The 15,728-nt window shown below is 47.3% G+C and overlaps 1 protein-coding gene across 5 annotated transcripts in view; it reads right to left on the bottom strand.

Moving 5' to 3' along the window:
• Positions 1 to 18: 18 nt before the first annotated feature.
• Positions 19 to 15,728, bottom strand: part of ZNF521 (zinc finger protein 521) — a 312,892-nt gene continuing 297,182 nt past the window's right edge. For 4 of the 5 annotated variants that reach the window (XM_075532588.1, XM_075532584.1, XM_075532585.1 and 1 more), the window contains one exon: positions 19 to 848. In XM_075532588.1, the coding sequence (XP_075388703.1) occupies positions 819 to 848 (30 nt within the window). In that variant the 3' untranslated portion in view covers positions 19 to 818. The remainder of the gene's footprint in view (positions 849 to 15,728) is intronic. The other variant, XM_075532586.1, reaches the window with a different exon arrangement.

The following is a 15,728-nucleotide window of genomic DNA, read 5'->3' as shown; positions in this document are numbered from 1 at the left end:
ATACACTCATACCTCATGGTAAACTGAATTTATTTCCTCTTGGAAAACAATTCCAGTAATCTCCAGGTTCAGACCGCAGAGTAAACATTAAGAACAGTAACATACAGGTTAGTTCAACGGATTCGAGAATCTGGCCGTGTGAAATCATTAAGGAAAACCTTGAACACTCAAAGCTTCAAATGTGTCCAGGAAAAAAAATTTTTTGACAGTCTACATAACAACTATTGCATATTTATGGTGATGCTACCTGTCATATCGCAAGGCTTACAAATATATATACGGGCCTTATCCAGCTGTGGGTTTCTGCTCTGTGAGAACATCTCTTAATGGTTTGCAAGAATCTTCAGCAATAAAAAATAGTCTTGGATTCAATTGATGATATACCAAAAGAGAAATTCTAGGCTTAAGTGTAAATAAAAGGAAGTCCAAACTTCGCACGTGTAATGTAGTTGTTGGTGTTTTGTTTTTTTTAATCTGTCTTCCTTGAAAATACTTTCTCTTAAGCCTTTTTTGCTCAGCCCCCTCCCCCCTTCCCCTTTTTAAAATCCTGTCTGAATAGGGCCCAAGTCCACTTGTCTTTATAAGACCATTTTTAGTATCAGACGACATAATACATGTGCAACACTTTATATACAGGGAGTCTATCCGGTGCTCAAAAGTTCAAACACATGAACATCCAACAGTTTTGATAATACAAGGTTTATGGTACAATACAATGTTTCTGAATAATATACATTAACAATGGAAGTCTCGTGCAAAGAGTAAAACATGTTCCCTTTCTGTGTCACAGAATGCTCCGCGCAGAGATGGTCCTTGCACTAACTGCTGTGTTGTGTCATCGTATGGTTCTGTAAAACACAAAGAGAAGAGAAAACCGGCAGTGAGTTTAAGTGCAAGCACGGAGAGAGGCTGGCGGCTTTTTAACCACATGGAAACTGAGCTTCTGCACTCTGAGGAGGAGAGGAGGAGGAGGAGGAGGAGGAGGAGGAGGAGGAGATGACAGCGCTCCTGGGTGCTCTCAGGACCCACTGGCACACAGGGCGGCTCAGCCTGACCTCTCTCTGGAACCCAGAGCTGGCAGGTGGCCCCAGCTGTCACTCAGAGGACTGGACCCAGCAGGCCGGGCTAGAAGCCCATGTGGGAAGGGGAACGATACCGGCCAGCACCTTCTGCCCAAACGTTTCCAGAATACCCGCCCACTGCCCACCACCCCTTCTTTCCAGAACATGACCTATTTTTCAAGGTTAACCCTGTGTTCACAGTTCTACGTACGTGGGCATTATTGCTGTCTATGCGTTTGTCTCATGTCCTCATGATTAGGTTTAGAATGCCCGGAGAGCAGGGACTCTCTTGGGCCTGAAGATGTACTTTAAAGGCAAGTGCTACCTAGCAGAGGACTTGCAGGGGGCAGCGAGCAAGCTAGTCCTTCCCTGAGGGGGCTCAGGCTGTGGTCACACTGTGGCTCAGGACCAGGAGCAGCTGTCTGTGGTGACGACTGTCCTGCCCTTGTGTGGCTCTGTCCAGCTGATGCAGCCCTGCTGTCTTCTGGGCGCCTCTTCTCTTTCCACACTAGAGGTTCCTTCTCCACGTGACCCACCCCTTCCTAAACTCTACCAGGGCCACTGCGATACCTATGCACCCCGGACTGAAGAGCCACACCCTGAAGACAGGCTCTACCCTGGGCCAGTGGCCTGCCCGGAGGAAGCCCATAGTAGCCTGACGGATTCCCATCATCCCTCCCCTGTAGTCTCCTTGGGCCACACTCGCTTCTCCCTTCCCCGCGCATGCCCCCTCAGCCCCATCAAGAGGGGCTGAACGCCCTCTTCCATGCTCATCCCATTGGTAAACGGTGTGCCCTCTCCCTAACTACCACCTGCTGACAGCGCACCATCCTCTGGGCTGCGCCACGACTGGCTACGTTAGTGGTGACGGTCACTCATCCTCTCCTGCCTTCGCCAGCATCGATTGAACGCGTGCATCACCATCCGGCACAGCGCTGCAGTGCACGATCCAGAGGACGCTCCCACGGGCCAGCGGGCAGGGTTACGGAAGAGAGAAGGGATGATGGCTGCCGGCCAGGGGCAGTACAATGTGACGTACAATGTGTCTGCTGTTAAGGGTCCTCTGGGCAGTTGCAGCTCAACGCGACTCTACGCACCGCAGACGGCAGCGCAGCCCCGTGCTGCCCCACCCTCACGATGGTGGCTGTGTTTGGGCCCCTGGCTGCAGCCACTCAGTGAGGGCCTTCTTTCTTGCTGCCCTTCTGCTGTAACAAGCATGATGTCCCATTTCAGGGGCTGGAACATGTCTAACGGGTACAGAACAATAGACCAATATGGCAAAAGGACTGGGTTAGAAACACCCATCTAAATGCCACGCCTACCCCTAACCCTGCCCAGCCTTTGCGAAAGGTTTTACAGGAGAGGTGGCATGCTGACATTCGAGATGAGCTTGGACACTTGAAACACAGGAGCACTGTTACGGACCGAATCACGCTCCCCCCAAAATCCATGTCAATGTGGCAAATCCGTCATGCTCCGTGTAATGCCATTCTCCTCCATTTTGTGATGTGATGTAATTCGCTCATGGGTTGAGGAGTCTAGTTTCTATAATGTTAATGAGGCAAGATTAGGTCGTCCTTTGAATCAATCTCTAAATCAAAGAGACCCCAGTACGACACACACAGAAGAACTAGGAGTGGAGTGTAGTCCTTTGGACTCAGGGTCCCTGTGCTGGGAATTGCCCCACCAAGACATTGAAAGGCGACAAGGACTTTTCCCTAGGGAGAGCAGTCTCTCTCTCTCTCTCTCTCTCTCTCTCTCTCTCTCTCTCTCTCTCTCTCACATACACACACACACATACACACCCTCTGGAGCTGACACCCCGAGGCTAGGCTTCCTGTCTCATACACTGTAAGTGAAACTACATTTCAGTTCGTTATACACATCCACTTGCCGTGTTTCTCTTACCGCAGTACGAGGTAACTAAGAACACTCCTAGCTGAGACCCACCCTGGGAAAGCACACGAGCAAGGCTATTCCAAGGTTTGCCAGGTATGCTCACGGACCTGCAGGTGTGTAGATTGGATGGAGCCTTCTAGAATGTCCTGAAACAAATGAACCTGGAGGGTATTCGTAGGGCAGACTGTGAAGAGCCATGCGCTTGCTCAGGAGTTCCGGCGGTCTTGTAGGCAAAGAGGCAGCATGAGAGCTTTCCAAGGAGAGGACCTTGTGTTACGGATGGGGGCTGACTCTTCATCCTACGAGAGTGCCTGCTTTGGGCTGGGCGCTCAGCGATCACAGTGTGTCAGTCAGGGGGAGGCTTGGCTACTGAGGTGCACACCTTCAGGGCTGAGGGTGCTAAAGAAGGACCCGCTGTAACTGACCAAGACCCGGACCTAGTTCCCTATCTCAGACTTAGCTCCTTATAGAAACTGGACTTTTCTCTTTTTAGTAGTTAGTACTAAAAGTACTTCCTCAAAGTACATAAAACATTTATTTTCTTGCCAGCTCCTGTATTCTTGACACTGATTTTATGTACTAATTTCTCTCTCTCTCTCTCTCTCTATATATATATATATATATATACACTATGAATTAATAATTAAAATAGTAATGAGGCCAAAAGGGTTAAAAAAACCCCACCTTTCTGTGTTTCCATAGAAATCAATACAATATGATCAAAGCGGTTATTAACCCCACTCTCCCCCCAGTTCCAAAAAAAAGTTCAGGGACTCAAAAGCACACTAATCTTTTTCAGGAATAAAATTGGATCTTAGGATTTTTTTCTTCTTCATCTTCTTCTCTTAAAAACAATTACCAAATATATATCCTCATATATATGACAGGGTGTCACAAAGTTCATGGAAAAATGAAATTAATATCCCCCCACATATACAAGCTCCCCGGGCCCACCTTTTTACCCACCACCACTCTCCCACACCTCAAGGCCATCACCATCATACCGAAGTATAGAATAGTGACGGGAGGAGGAGGTTTTCTTTAAAAGTCTAATCAAAGTAAAAAGTAATCAGTCTAATATCCCTTATTACCGAATATTCTAGGGTTTGTATGGACACTCCAAGTTCAATAGGGGTTTATATGTGCTTGGGTTGAGATGTTTTAAAATAAGAGCCTCAAAAAACTGCAACAGTGGCAACAGCTGAGTCTTGGAGGCTTTTGTCCTAAGCCAAAGCCATCCGAGCCTCTGCAGAGGTGGAAAGAGATGAACAAATACGTCTAAATCACTTACTGCGGCAGGTTGAAGTCACTTTAATAAAGGAATCATGTTTTGCATATTAAGCGAGAAGGCGAATCATTTGAAGGAAGGACAGAGGATGGCTTATATGGAAATGAGCGTCCCGGATGTAAGTAATTTCAAAATGGGAAATCTGGCATGAGAAACGATGACAGCAGCAAGTCTTCTTGGTGCTAAGACACCTGCATCCTTTGTAAGATCACCTAGCCTCACTTCTGCTTCCCGTGTTGCTCGGTCCTAACCGGGCTCTCTGAAAGGGCAGTGATTCTTAAGCGGGGCAGGGGGCGACTTCCCGGGGGCTCTTCCTAGGGAAATGGGCACAACTGCATTTAAAGAGAGCCAGCCAGCCAGATGGCCATGCCCCACTCCTATAGGGCCTTCCCACTCCTGCCTTTGCCAATCACCAGGGGCGGGGTGGGGCTAGGGGTCAGGAGATGCCAGCTCCCCATCTCCCACTCCATACACAGACCCACTGAACATGCCAAGGGCCTCGTTTCACTTTCGGAAGGAAAGGCTGCACGCCTGAGCCTCTTGGGTGTCACCTGGCTTTTAGGGAGCCACGGTAAGAGAGATGAGTGGAGTCACAGACTCCAAGCGTGAACCAACAGCCAGTGACACCAGTGTCAGGTGTTAATGTCTCTCCCCCTCACCTGGTAGGAACTGTTAGTTTTCCCTCTAAGGAAGACAAAGAAGCAATGGCAGAGAGGAAACGTTGGCAATGGCAGCAAGCAAAAAGAGGCGGCAAGCAATGAAGCGCCGTCTGCTCTTGCCCTGGCGACTCGCCATCCTGCCAGGCCGGCCGTCCTGAGCTACTGCAGACGTGGTCGCATGCGAGCAGGGAGCCGGGGAGGGCTGCCAGGCCAGCAGCGAGCAGCCTCCTCAGGGCAGGCGTTTTCTAAGGGAAGCCCCCACCTGAGCACAAAGCAGTGGGTAATCTCACCAATTTTACACAGCAATTCACAGTCCCCAAAGCACTTCAATGCAATGACAGGTTATGAGAATAAAAAAAATAAAATTTAAAAACCCTCTCTGTTCCAACGAAGGGAAAGTGTTTTTACATAATCGCGAAGCACATCAGTGCAGCCTCGATGGTGGTGGGGGGCGAGGACAGAAAAGGAAGGAGGAGGAGAAAGAAAACTTCAGTAATCCCACAGAGAGCCATATTCCACTCTGCAAAAAGCCATCTCCTGGAGACCCCTTGTCTAAGTAACTGAAAATTGCAAACCATTAATCCCAGCTATGAACAGTTGCTTTTCACGAGAGGAGTTTGTGCTTAAGGAAAAAAAAAATCAAATGCACAACACACCTTACAGCAGCCCCAGGAGGTAGGGCACCTTCTTTAATCCGAGGTTCCAGAAATGAGCTCTTCTTGGCAGAGGGCGCCGTATGGAAAGTGTACTGCGCACTTCTCCCGTCCCCCCCACCCCCACCCCCTGTAATGCGAAATTAAACTTAAAAAGCTGGAAAACAGATGAGGACCTTAAATTTCCCTTCGAGCTCTAGGTATTCCGTTTGGAATCTGAGATGCCTTTCCTTTACCAGGCTGGAATTCTCATTTGGGGCTTGGCGCTCAAACAAATGATGAATTCACCCGCCTCCTTTCTGAGAGCCGGCCACGCGAAACCGGTCAAATGGGCTAATCCCATTTAAAAGGCGATCCAAGAAAAATATTTTTTAAATAAAAAGAGAAACCCGTGATGTGATTCTCCTGAAAAGTGTTCACCTTTGGGCTAAGCAGGTCCAAGTCCCTGCACTCAGGATGCGAAGCTGAATGTTTGCACCTGTAACCAGGAAGACCAAGAAGCGCTTTGGAAGGGGGCCAGGGAGGCTCCACCTTCGGAGGGTTGAGAAATCACATGCTTGCAGGCCAGACTTGCGTGGTTACCCGCACTTTCCCGATTCTTTGGCAAAACAAAACAAAACACCCGTTTCCTCTCTTCAGAACTCTCTGTTGGCGTAGAAAAAATGGTAAGTAGGAATGGTAATAAAAGGGTAAACAAAACAAACAAACAGCCCACCAAACAAGTGTTTAATGGAGGCCTGTGAGATCTGTTGATCCAGATGTTAATCAATTTTACCATGACCTGTCTAGTAAGAGCCCTTGGTCACAAACAAATTCTGATAAACCTTTCAAACGAAGAGCCAGCAGGCTATTTTATAAAGGAGTGTGTGTGTGTGTGTGTGTGTGTGTGTGTGTGTGCACGCGCGCGCATGCGGGTGGGGCGGGGAGGGTAAGTGCTCCTTGAATTAGAACCAGAACCTCACATTTAACCCGCAGTTGGATTCAATTTAATTGCGATGTTTTCTCGACCAGACGAAACCGTAGGCGACGGTGTCTCTGAAGCAGTGCGTGCGAGGCGGAGGAAGCAGAGAAATCGCAAGATTGAATGTGGCCGTTCCCGTCAACAGATGGGGGACCGCACTCGGGCAGCCTGTTGTGTTTGCTTCAGTCGAAGAACGCAAACATCAGCGATCCATCACTGCTGATTAACTCATTATGCTCCCTGTCTTTCTCTCACTTGGGCCGGACCTCTGTCCGTAAACAGCGTGGAGGGTGTATGCTCTTATTGTTTTAAACGCACATTCCGGGGCACAGACGGTCACGCGGCTGACGGGCTGCAAACAGAATTCTGCATTACCATCAACCTTTAAGCGCGGCTGCTTTTTATTTTATTTATTTATTTTTAAACAAAAGCAATTGGTTTCCAACAGGCTGGATAATAAGTCTTTTGACCTGCCTTCTTCTTTGACCGCTAAGGTCCCCCTGTGCTGGGGCATATAGCTGACTTCGGAAATGCCTGCAAGCCCTCCATCTCATCTCCTGCCCACTCAAAATCAAGCTTTCTTTAAATGTGTCTGTACGGGTCCCTGAAGGCCACAGAGGCATCCCCGCAGCGGGCAGTGGAGGGACAGAAGCTTCTGCCTTTATTAATGAATGCAGACCATTATGAGTCTGGCTGGCTCCTTCCCTGTTCCCAGAAGCATCTACTGTACGTGACTTAAAATGCTAGAATATTGACACAAAGCGAGCGGGGCACCCCTAAGGAAAATTACTCCTTGGATATAATGTGGACTCATAACAGCTATTAGAGTACAAAATAAAACCCTCTGGGATCAAACTGCCATCTACCGCATTCTACCTAGTCCTCAAACATGAGAAGAATTTCTTTGTGAAAACATTCTCAAGGACAGCATTAAACGGACTTTTGTAGTAACCTGCAACCGCTTTTGGCTTAGAGCTTTTAGTACTAAATCTCTGGTTTGAATCAATATAAGTACTATATCTCCTACATTAATCAATGCATCTGGTTCAATACATGTTCTATTAAATTATACTTTCTAATCAAGATTTCTACATTTCCACCCCTCTCTTTTCCATTCCCAACTTCTTTTGCTCGCATAATAGTTTTTAAAGTGTCTACAGCTTAAGATGACAGCAGGCTTGGGTTATTTCCCAGTTATGCCAGGGACCGAAGAGTCACAAGAGCCTTTAGATGTCTTAATAAGGTTAAAAGGATGTGAATATAAAAAAAAATTAACATTTCCAAGGGTCACACAATGATGAAAGTCCTTACAGATTGGAGTGGGACAAAAAAGGGGGGAAAGTGAGCAGCTACAGCCGTGGAAGCAGCATTGCTGTTGGTGCCAGGTGTCAGCTCTGCCTCACGGTGACCCTGTGTGCAAGGAGAGGCAGGGCCCGGTCCTGCGCCATCCTCCCAGTTGTTGCTACGTTTGAGTCCATTGGGGCGGTCACCGGTCAATCCACCTCTTTGAGGCTATGGTAGGAGTGTTCTAAAAACCACCCTCGACAGTTCCAAAGACTCAAATCACCCCAAAGTACCATTGAGACCCCATTGTGTCACTTGATCCCAACATTTCCATTACCCCCAAACTAGGTTTCCTGCTGGATGAATGTTGTGTAATGGGTGATTCGGTAGACTGTTAGCTAATCAATACCAGGAGCACACATGTGGACATGTGCATTTTGTGAGCTGAGTTATATTTTAATGAATACCCTTTTAAAAGACAGATTAGAGTTTCCCCAATGTGCTTGGAGGATCTAAAATTTAGAAAAAGTGCAGACAGTGGAATTTTCATAGTTCAGGGAAGGATACCCATAATTCTTACTTTAGTGGGATTTACTAGAATGAGGTGCAATTCTTTTATTTTGACAGGGCACTGGCATTTCCGAAGCAGCCTGTCACCATATGCGTTTGCCCCTCTCTTTAATGCAACAAACGCTGCATTTCTGAACATGTTTACACCGAGAGAACTCCCCATTTTATTTTTCCATATGGTAATGTCATCACCGTGAGCTTAGAGACACCGTGCATTTCCTTTTGACACGTAACCATGCACTGGGCTTGGCGTGACATCTCGGGGCATTGTCCGGATGACACTCAGCTGTGTTAAAGCCAAAGTTGAAATGGCATGATCAGTAAAATGCAAGCTATTGGAGACAGAAAAGGAGCATTGGGTTATTTAGTGTGTCCCCTTGCTGGAGCGGAATTGTTTTATGGGGTTTACACTCCAGGTCAGTTTGAAATGTTTCTCGAAGTGAAGTTCCAATACACACCTCTCGTGAGAAACAATTTCATATTCCAATCAACCTCACCAAGGGACCTTTGCTATTACTGCTTTATGAACAGGTACGCGAAGGAAGCCTCTCATTCATGGCCATCGAGTCAATGCCAAACTCACCGCAACCCCAAAGGACAGGAGAGAACTGCCCCTGTGAGCTTGGGGAGTAGAAAGGTCTGTCCTTCTCCCTGGGAACTGCTGGTGATTTTGAACTGCTGACCTGACAGATAACAGCCCCAGGTGCAAGCACTATGCCCCAAGGGCGGGGATGACCTGGAAGCATGTGAATATTAGCCAGTCCATGAGTTTATCTTCAGAGGCCTTGACCTCAGCAGACTACAGATGACAGAAGCCTACAGCTCTATTATTCCATTCCAAGCAGCCCAAAAGACAATTAAGTTGTGGGGTGTCTCGGTCACTATACAAATGACATGCAACTGGATGCAGTTGCTTGGCTGTTAGAGATGAGCCTAAAATTGAATAGATTCTGGAGGGCTCTGCGGGATATCCCTCTACCAGTTTCCCAACCCCGGCAAGACGGACATTTGGGGCTGGATAATTCTCTGTTCTGGGGCCTGGCCTGTGTACTGTAGGCTATTTAGCAGTATCCCTGGCCTCTGTTGACTGCACGCGACCAGTTCTTTCCAGTGGTGACAACCAGAAACATCTCCAAGGGAGGTACTGACACACATACCCCTGGTGGGAGCCACCGACCCCAAATAAGGGGACCTTCCTTCTAACTCTGGAAAAACACTTGTGCACGGATATCTAGAAGTGTGAAGATAAGGAACGTTCAGCATCAAACATATCTGAAGTATCTGCAGGGATGACCTGATAAAGGGGAAGAAAAAAATGTCGGTTTATGGATGGTGGTGAATCCTGGTACTTAAGAATGAAGTGGCAACACCTGGAGAGTCTGTCAATGATAGGCTGATCAAGCGAGGCAAGGTATGAGGTATCTGGCATAGGCACTGATTGTTTTTTTATTTACGTCGAAGGGAAAACACATTGAGTATGCTATAATATACTTGAGCCTGTTACTCAGCACTCATTCTGAGAGACCTCTTCCAAATTAAAAACATAAAAGCAAACTATCCAACAACCACAAAGAAGCTTAGCAACATGGATCCATAGCTTGTAAAGACTCCCAAAAAATGTGGGTAATGGGATTTAAAAGATAGTAGGATTTTGTCAGGTGGTATTTACTTTTTTCTATTAATATTTTAAAACTGTTCTAACATAAACTAGGTTTGTGTACCTCTTTTATTGTTCTTATTTAAGTATTAAGTGCATGAAATAATAAACTACCTTTCAGTATAAAAAATAAAAAAAATAAAAGATAGTGGGATTTTTCTGAGAGCTTTTTGAAGTCCCCTTGTGTATGGCGGTAAGTCAAAATGCATTGCTACAAAACCATAGAAGCCTTTATTAATCAAAACTATCAACATGTGAAGCAATTGTTTTTCAGCATCATCTGTGCAGGTATGAAAGCAGTGTTTCCACCTAAGGCTCCTTTGAAAATGTCTGTGCTCTTCGATTTATGTACTGTCAAAATGGCAGTTTTGGCATCGTCCAAAGGCTCAATTCCTTGCTCCTTTTAAATGGTCTTTGAGTTTGGGGGAGCAAACAGCAGCCTGACGGGGTTAGATCAGGGCTATGGGGGGTGGGTGGGTAAGGGGGTAAGGTTCCCAATGCCGTTCTCATAGGAATTGCTAACCTTGAAGGATGAGCAGGTCTATTATTCATGATCCATAGAAAGTCCCCTGACGCAGTGTCTCTGCCCTTTTCTTCACCAATGCAATTTTCCATTTTCCTAAAGCTTCTTCCTAGTAAAAGACTCCATGATTGTCCTGAGTCCTTTGAGAATGTCTATCAAGATTATCCCATGAAATTATTAAAATGGCCACTATAACCTTCTGAATTGACCTATCTTCTTTGATTTTTAACTGGGCCACTACATCCCTTGGAAGTCATTGTTTTTTTGATGTTGTTGAGTGTGTGTGTGTGTGCGTGTGCAGGTACCGCAATGAAACTAAGACAAGTGTGGTACTGAGAACAATTGATCAGTCATCTAGTGATCACGATACACGCTTACACACATTTCATTGCCAATGTGTGAACTGAAACCCCTGAATTAATAATTTTTGACTTAGTCTCATCTGACATAGAGATGCACTCTATATCATTTTAAAATACAGTGACTAGGTGAGAGAGGGCAATTGTTGAGAGTGAGATGAGGAACCGTGGAAAGGATGGTTTAGAATATGTAACAATGAACAATTCTAGGGTGGCCATGGGAATCTCTTAAGAACTGTTCACTGAGTTAGCTCTTCCATGGACCCACAATGAACAAAGCAGTGCAGTTTAGATATAATTAGTCAATGTGGCTTTAGAAGTATTTGTAGTCTAATAAGCTACAATGGAACCCCAAATATCAAGCTCTTGGAATGAATATTTAAGACATGGACACGGCTATTTTCTCTGGAAGAACTCCAATGGCAGAGCCAGCTGTATTCATGATGCCCAGAGCAGTGGCTGTTGTGTTCTGGTACCGACCAGGGAGATGGCACTCAGTTTACCTAAGGACACAGGATGCTGGGGGCCTCGGGGACAGGGTGAGCGCCCCCTTCTCCAGCGGAGAGGCTACGGGCCTTGTCTGAGAGCAGGAGTTGCTAAGGGGTGAAGGGCCGCAGAGGCAGAGAGAGGGACAGACCACAGCACAGACCCACAGAGGGTGGTGGGCTTGAGGGACCCCAAGGCTTTGGAGGGGCCACCAGACCTTGGAGAAGGTAGGGTCGGTTCAGAAAAGGTTCTTTTCACCACAAGAGATTCCATAGTCATTTTTTAATGGGGGGGGGGGTAGCCCATTATGTTTAACAATAGCTCAAGCACCCACCTAATTGGCCTACTTACAGTCTCACGTCTACGCCCTGGCGGCATATAGTGATTACACAGTGCACTGTGATTCCCAAGTTCAGCGGTTAGAAATCACCAGTGGTTCCAAAGGAGAAAGACTTGGGTGTAAACTCTTTCCTCCAGTAAAGAGTTCTGGTCTCAGAAACGCGAAGGGGCAGCCCTCCCCCGTCCTATGGAGTCACTCTTCATCAGTATCGACTCCATGGGAAGGAGTGGGGGGGTCTGATGTGGACACAGCCTGTTCATTTACAGCATCCAATGGCCAACTTGCATAATTAGGCACACGATGTAGGGCATTTTGACAATTAAACATTGTGCACAAATAAACCAAAGCTCAAGAAGGACAAGTCTGCTGAGGGGTCATGCGTAGGGGAAAACGTGAACACGGGAACCGTTTCATTTTTTCACTGAGAACTGAAAAGCTGTAGTATTGCCCCAGTCACCACTTGACTACTCATTTGCATCCCGCAGGCTTAAAACACTGCACCATTTGGATCTGGCGGCGCCATGCACCAGCTACTATGGTTCTTGGCATTTCTCTGGGGTGGGGTGTCGAATTGTCAGATTGAGCTAAGAAGGGCAACACGGGCTACTGGGTCTCCAAAGAACAAAGCACCGCTCTAAATGGAAATACTGAAGCAAGCCAGCTGCTCCAGGCCAGGAGCCCACAGAAAATTCAAGTCCAACTCCACAAAGCCGGGAGAAGAGGGCAAGAAGCAGGGGCCAGTAGAGTCAGGACCGACAGGATCCCAGAGTAACGTGGGGCAGAAGGCTGGGCGAGGCAGCACGCGGCCTAATAAGATATTCAGGGATTAACTCAGTGCTTCCCAGACAGATGTGTCTATGTGCCAGTTGTTGTGAAGCTGTAATTTTTCCCCCTATAATGTTTAATTTATCACACTGGTGCTTTCTAAACTAGAACATCTGTAAACAAGGTTAAGAATGACCTCCTTCCAATTTTACATCCATGAATGTGCCCCTTCTTCGTGCTCCAATTTTAGATACCCTACAGATAAATAAATCCAGGGAAGGAAGGAAGAAGGCGGCTTGTCTGACACTGCAAGGTGTTCATCTTGAGCGAATACAAATTTCCTCTCACCTGGCTTCCGGAAGGTGCACACGACTGCTTCTGGGTGCTGTGGCCACAGCCAGGCACCTCCTTCCTTGTCCAGCGCAATTAAGCAAACTTCTGCTAAATATTTAACAGCCCGGAGTAGCAATTAGCGATGAATAATGGGAACGTAAATTGATCACTGCTCAGAAATGTCCACTTGCAAATAGCGCATGGTTTCTGCTCCTGTTTTTTCTCTCAGATTTGGACTCCCACAGAAGGTGGGGTGTGTGTGTGTGTGTGTGTGTGTGTGTGTGTGTGTGTGTGTGTGTTTGTCAGCATCACTGCCACAGGATTTGGTTAGTGACATGAACTAGAGTCACATGATTTGGCTGAGGGTCAAGTTGTGTGGTTGTGCTGTCTCCTCCAAGATTCCACTGACCTTACATCTGTTTCTGAAATCCAGTGAAAGGTGGTGTGATGTCCGCCTTAAGGTTGTTGGACCACGGCATTGATTTAAAAACCGACTGGCAGGTTTAGGATTTAAACTCGGGTCCAGCAGATTCAAAAGGTCATCTGATTAGAATGGAAGAGGCGGATGGAATTGTAATTTATATTCAAAGGCTAACCTTTGTGGGGGAAAGTGCAACCGACTGACTCTGCTTTTCCACGCGAGAGGGACAAGGATTCCCAACCACAAAATCCCAGTCATTATGAAAAATAGTTTATTGGACTTTGGCAAAAGAAATGCCAATTCCTTGTACTGTATTATTTCTTTTATTAAAAACACTGCCACACTCTCTAGGAGGTAAACTCACATTAAGAGTAAGTCAAACATGCTATAAATCATTCGGAATAGCAGAAAAACACCTTTCCCTATCCTAAGCAGGCAAAAGTACTCGCCAAAACGTCCTAGTAGGGCATGTGCTATAGGAAATGCATGTAGACATGAAACGGTGGCCTGTTCCACAGAGCACAGATCTCAGTGTTCGTACCTGGATGACCAGAATTCTCTGCTCTCTTGGTCCCTGAGGCAAAGCATTTCCCCATAGAGACTGTGATGGGGAAGAGCTGCAAGTAGCCTTTGATTTACACTCAAAAACGGGTCCTTTTAAAATACAAATATTTCAGTGGCCCAGTCCTTTGGGGATAGCTTCAACTTGATATCAAAACTATCGGGCCAGGGAGAGGAAACAAGAAATTCCTCATCCAAACTTGATGTCTGCTTTCTTCTTGCTTGCCTTCTACTCTTGACCCCATCCCCGGTGTGCTTATGTCCAGGGCTGAAGGCATCCCTCCCCTCTCTGGATCCACCTTTTCTGGCCAGGAATCTTGTCTGTCCATTAGCAAGTTCTCCCAGTCACACAGAGAGGGATCAAGCAGCCCTGTGAGTCTAGCTGGAATCCTCTGCCGAACCCGGATGGGTCTCCAGGTGCAGTTCTCTTCTTTCCTGCCTGCCACCCTTCTCACCTCAGGACCTTTGGGGTTGTAACATAGCACTGCTGCCTCCCCAGCCCCACCCCCACCCTTGCCATGGAAGTTTGCCTTTGCTCTCCCACCCCTGGGCCCCCCTTCTTGGCCCCCTTTGCTGGCGGCTCTGTTTCTAAGTCTCTTTGGGAAGGTCTCCTCCCCTCTCCCAGCGCCCAGAGCTGACAGACAACTTTGCCAGGGCACGCCTCCAAGGACTACCGCTATGGGGAGCACAAACGAGGGTCCTCACAGCCTTCCACAACTTGTTATTTGTGTTTAATTCATTACAATGAAGCAAAAAAAATGGGTGGATGGAAGAAAGAAAAAACTCTTTAAAGGGAAGTATTTAACATGAACCTTGAAGAAAGACAGCTTACTTCACTAGAGAGCCCAGGCAGCAGGCATGGTACCAACGCATGCACATTCAAAGGTAAGCTGTAAACAAGTACACACAGCAACGCCACCATGGATAAAGGGGCGAGCGACGGGGGGCCTCGTGCTAATCAGTCCTCAAAGGAACCTGCCAGACCGAAGTGGCACTTATGCTAATTTAAAGCCCTCGTGTTCGCTTCAGTGTTGCAAAATGTATAAAAGAATAACTTCATTAAAACGCCTGGTACTCCAAACACAAACGGGCGCACCAGCCACAACACAGAAGGAACCGGACAAGAGGAAGAACTTTCCCGCAGACAATTCAACCGAAGCCTGCCTTCGGGCACATCTCTGACAGTGGGGTTTGCCGGCCCACTGGACATCACCAAGCTGCTCCTGCCACAGGGCTCTTGCCGTCTGTCTTTCTGCCACGAGGCCTGTTGCTCTTGGGCCTCCGCTGGCCCACACTGAGTTGCTGAAAGCAAGCTGGGTCAGATGCAGAAACGCACCTGGGACCCCAGGGAGCAGGGTTCTATGCCCCCTTCATGGTCTGTCAGGAGGCCGATTGGGAACATGCCATGGCTACAGTTCCTTTTGACTTTATTTCAGACTCATCGATGATTTTGACTGAAGTGGATGAGGGTTTTTCTTAAAAAGAACAGGCGGAGGGGTGTTTCTCAACCCTGGCACTCAAGGAAGAAGGCCTGTAAGACTGGTCCGGTGGAAACGGACCCCAGGCACAGCATCCAAGGAGAGACTGTTACATCCTGAGACACCCACCTTTAAGGAAGCTCACCCCCATCTCCCCAGCCCTCTCCCCTGAACCAAAACAATCCCAGAAACGCTACATCAGGAACTCCCAGTGAGAGACTGAAGGTGCTAGGCAGGTTGTGTTTGAACACACATCATTTCATGTTCACCTGTCAGCCTCTTTCTTAGAACCATTTTGGGGGCAGGGTGGGGTGCGATGGAAAGACCAACCTTGGCGCCTGCGCATAAATGACAAGCACAAATGACAAGTGTGTGCACGCAAGTGACGCTACTCCTTGCCCTCCACGGAATGACATAGGCCAAGGGCAAA

The sequence above is a fragment of the Tenrec ecaudatus genome, chromosome 15 (genome assembly GCF_050624435.1).
Source record: "Tenrec ecaudatus isolate mTenEca1 chromosome 15, mTenEca1.hap1, whole genome shotgun sequence".
Taxonomy (NCBI): Eukaryota; Metazoa; Chordata; class Mammalia; order Afrosoricida; family Tenrecidae; genus Tenrec; species Tenrec ecaudatus.
This window is presented reverse-complemented; position numbering and strand designations above follow the sequence as displayed.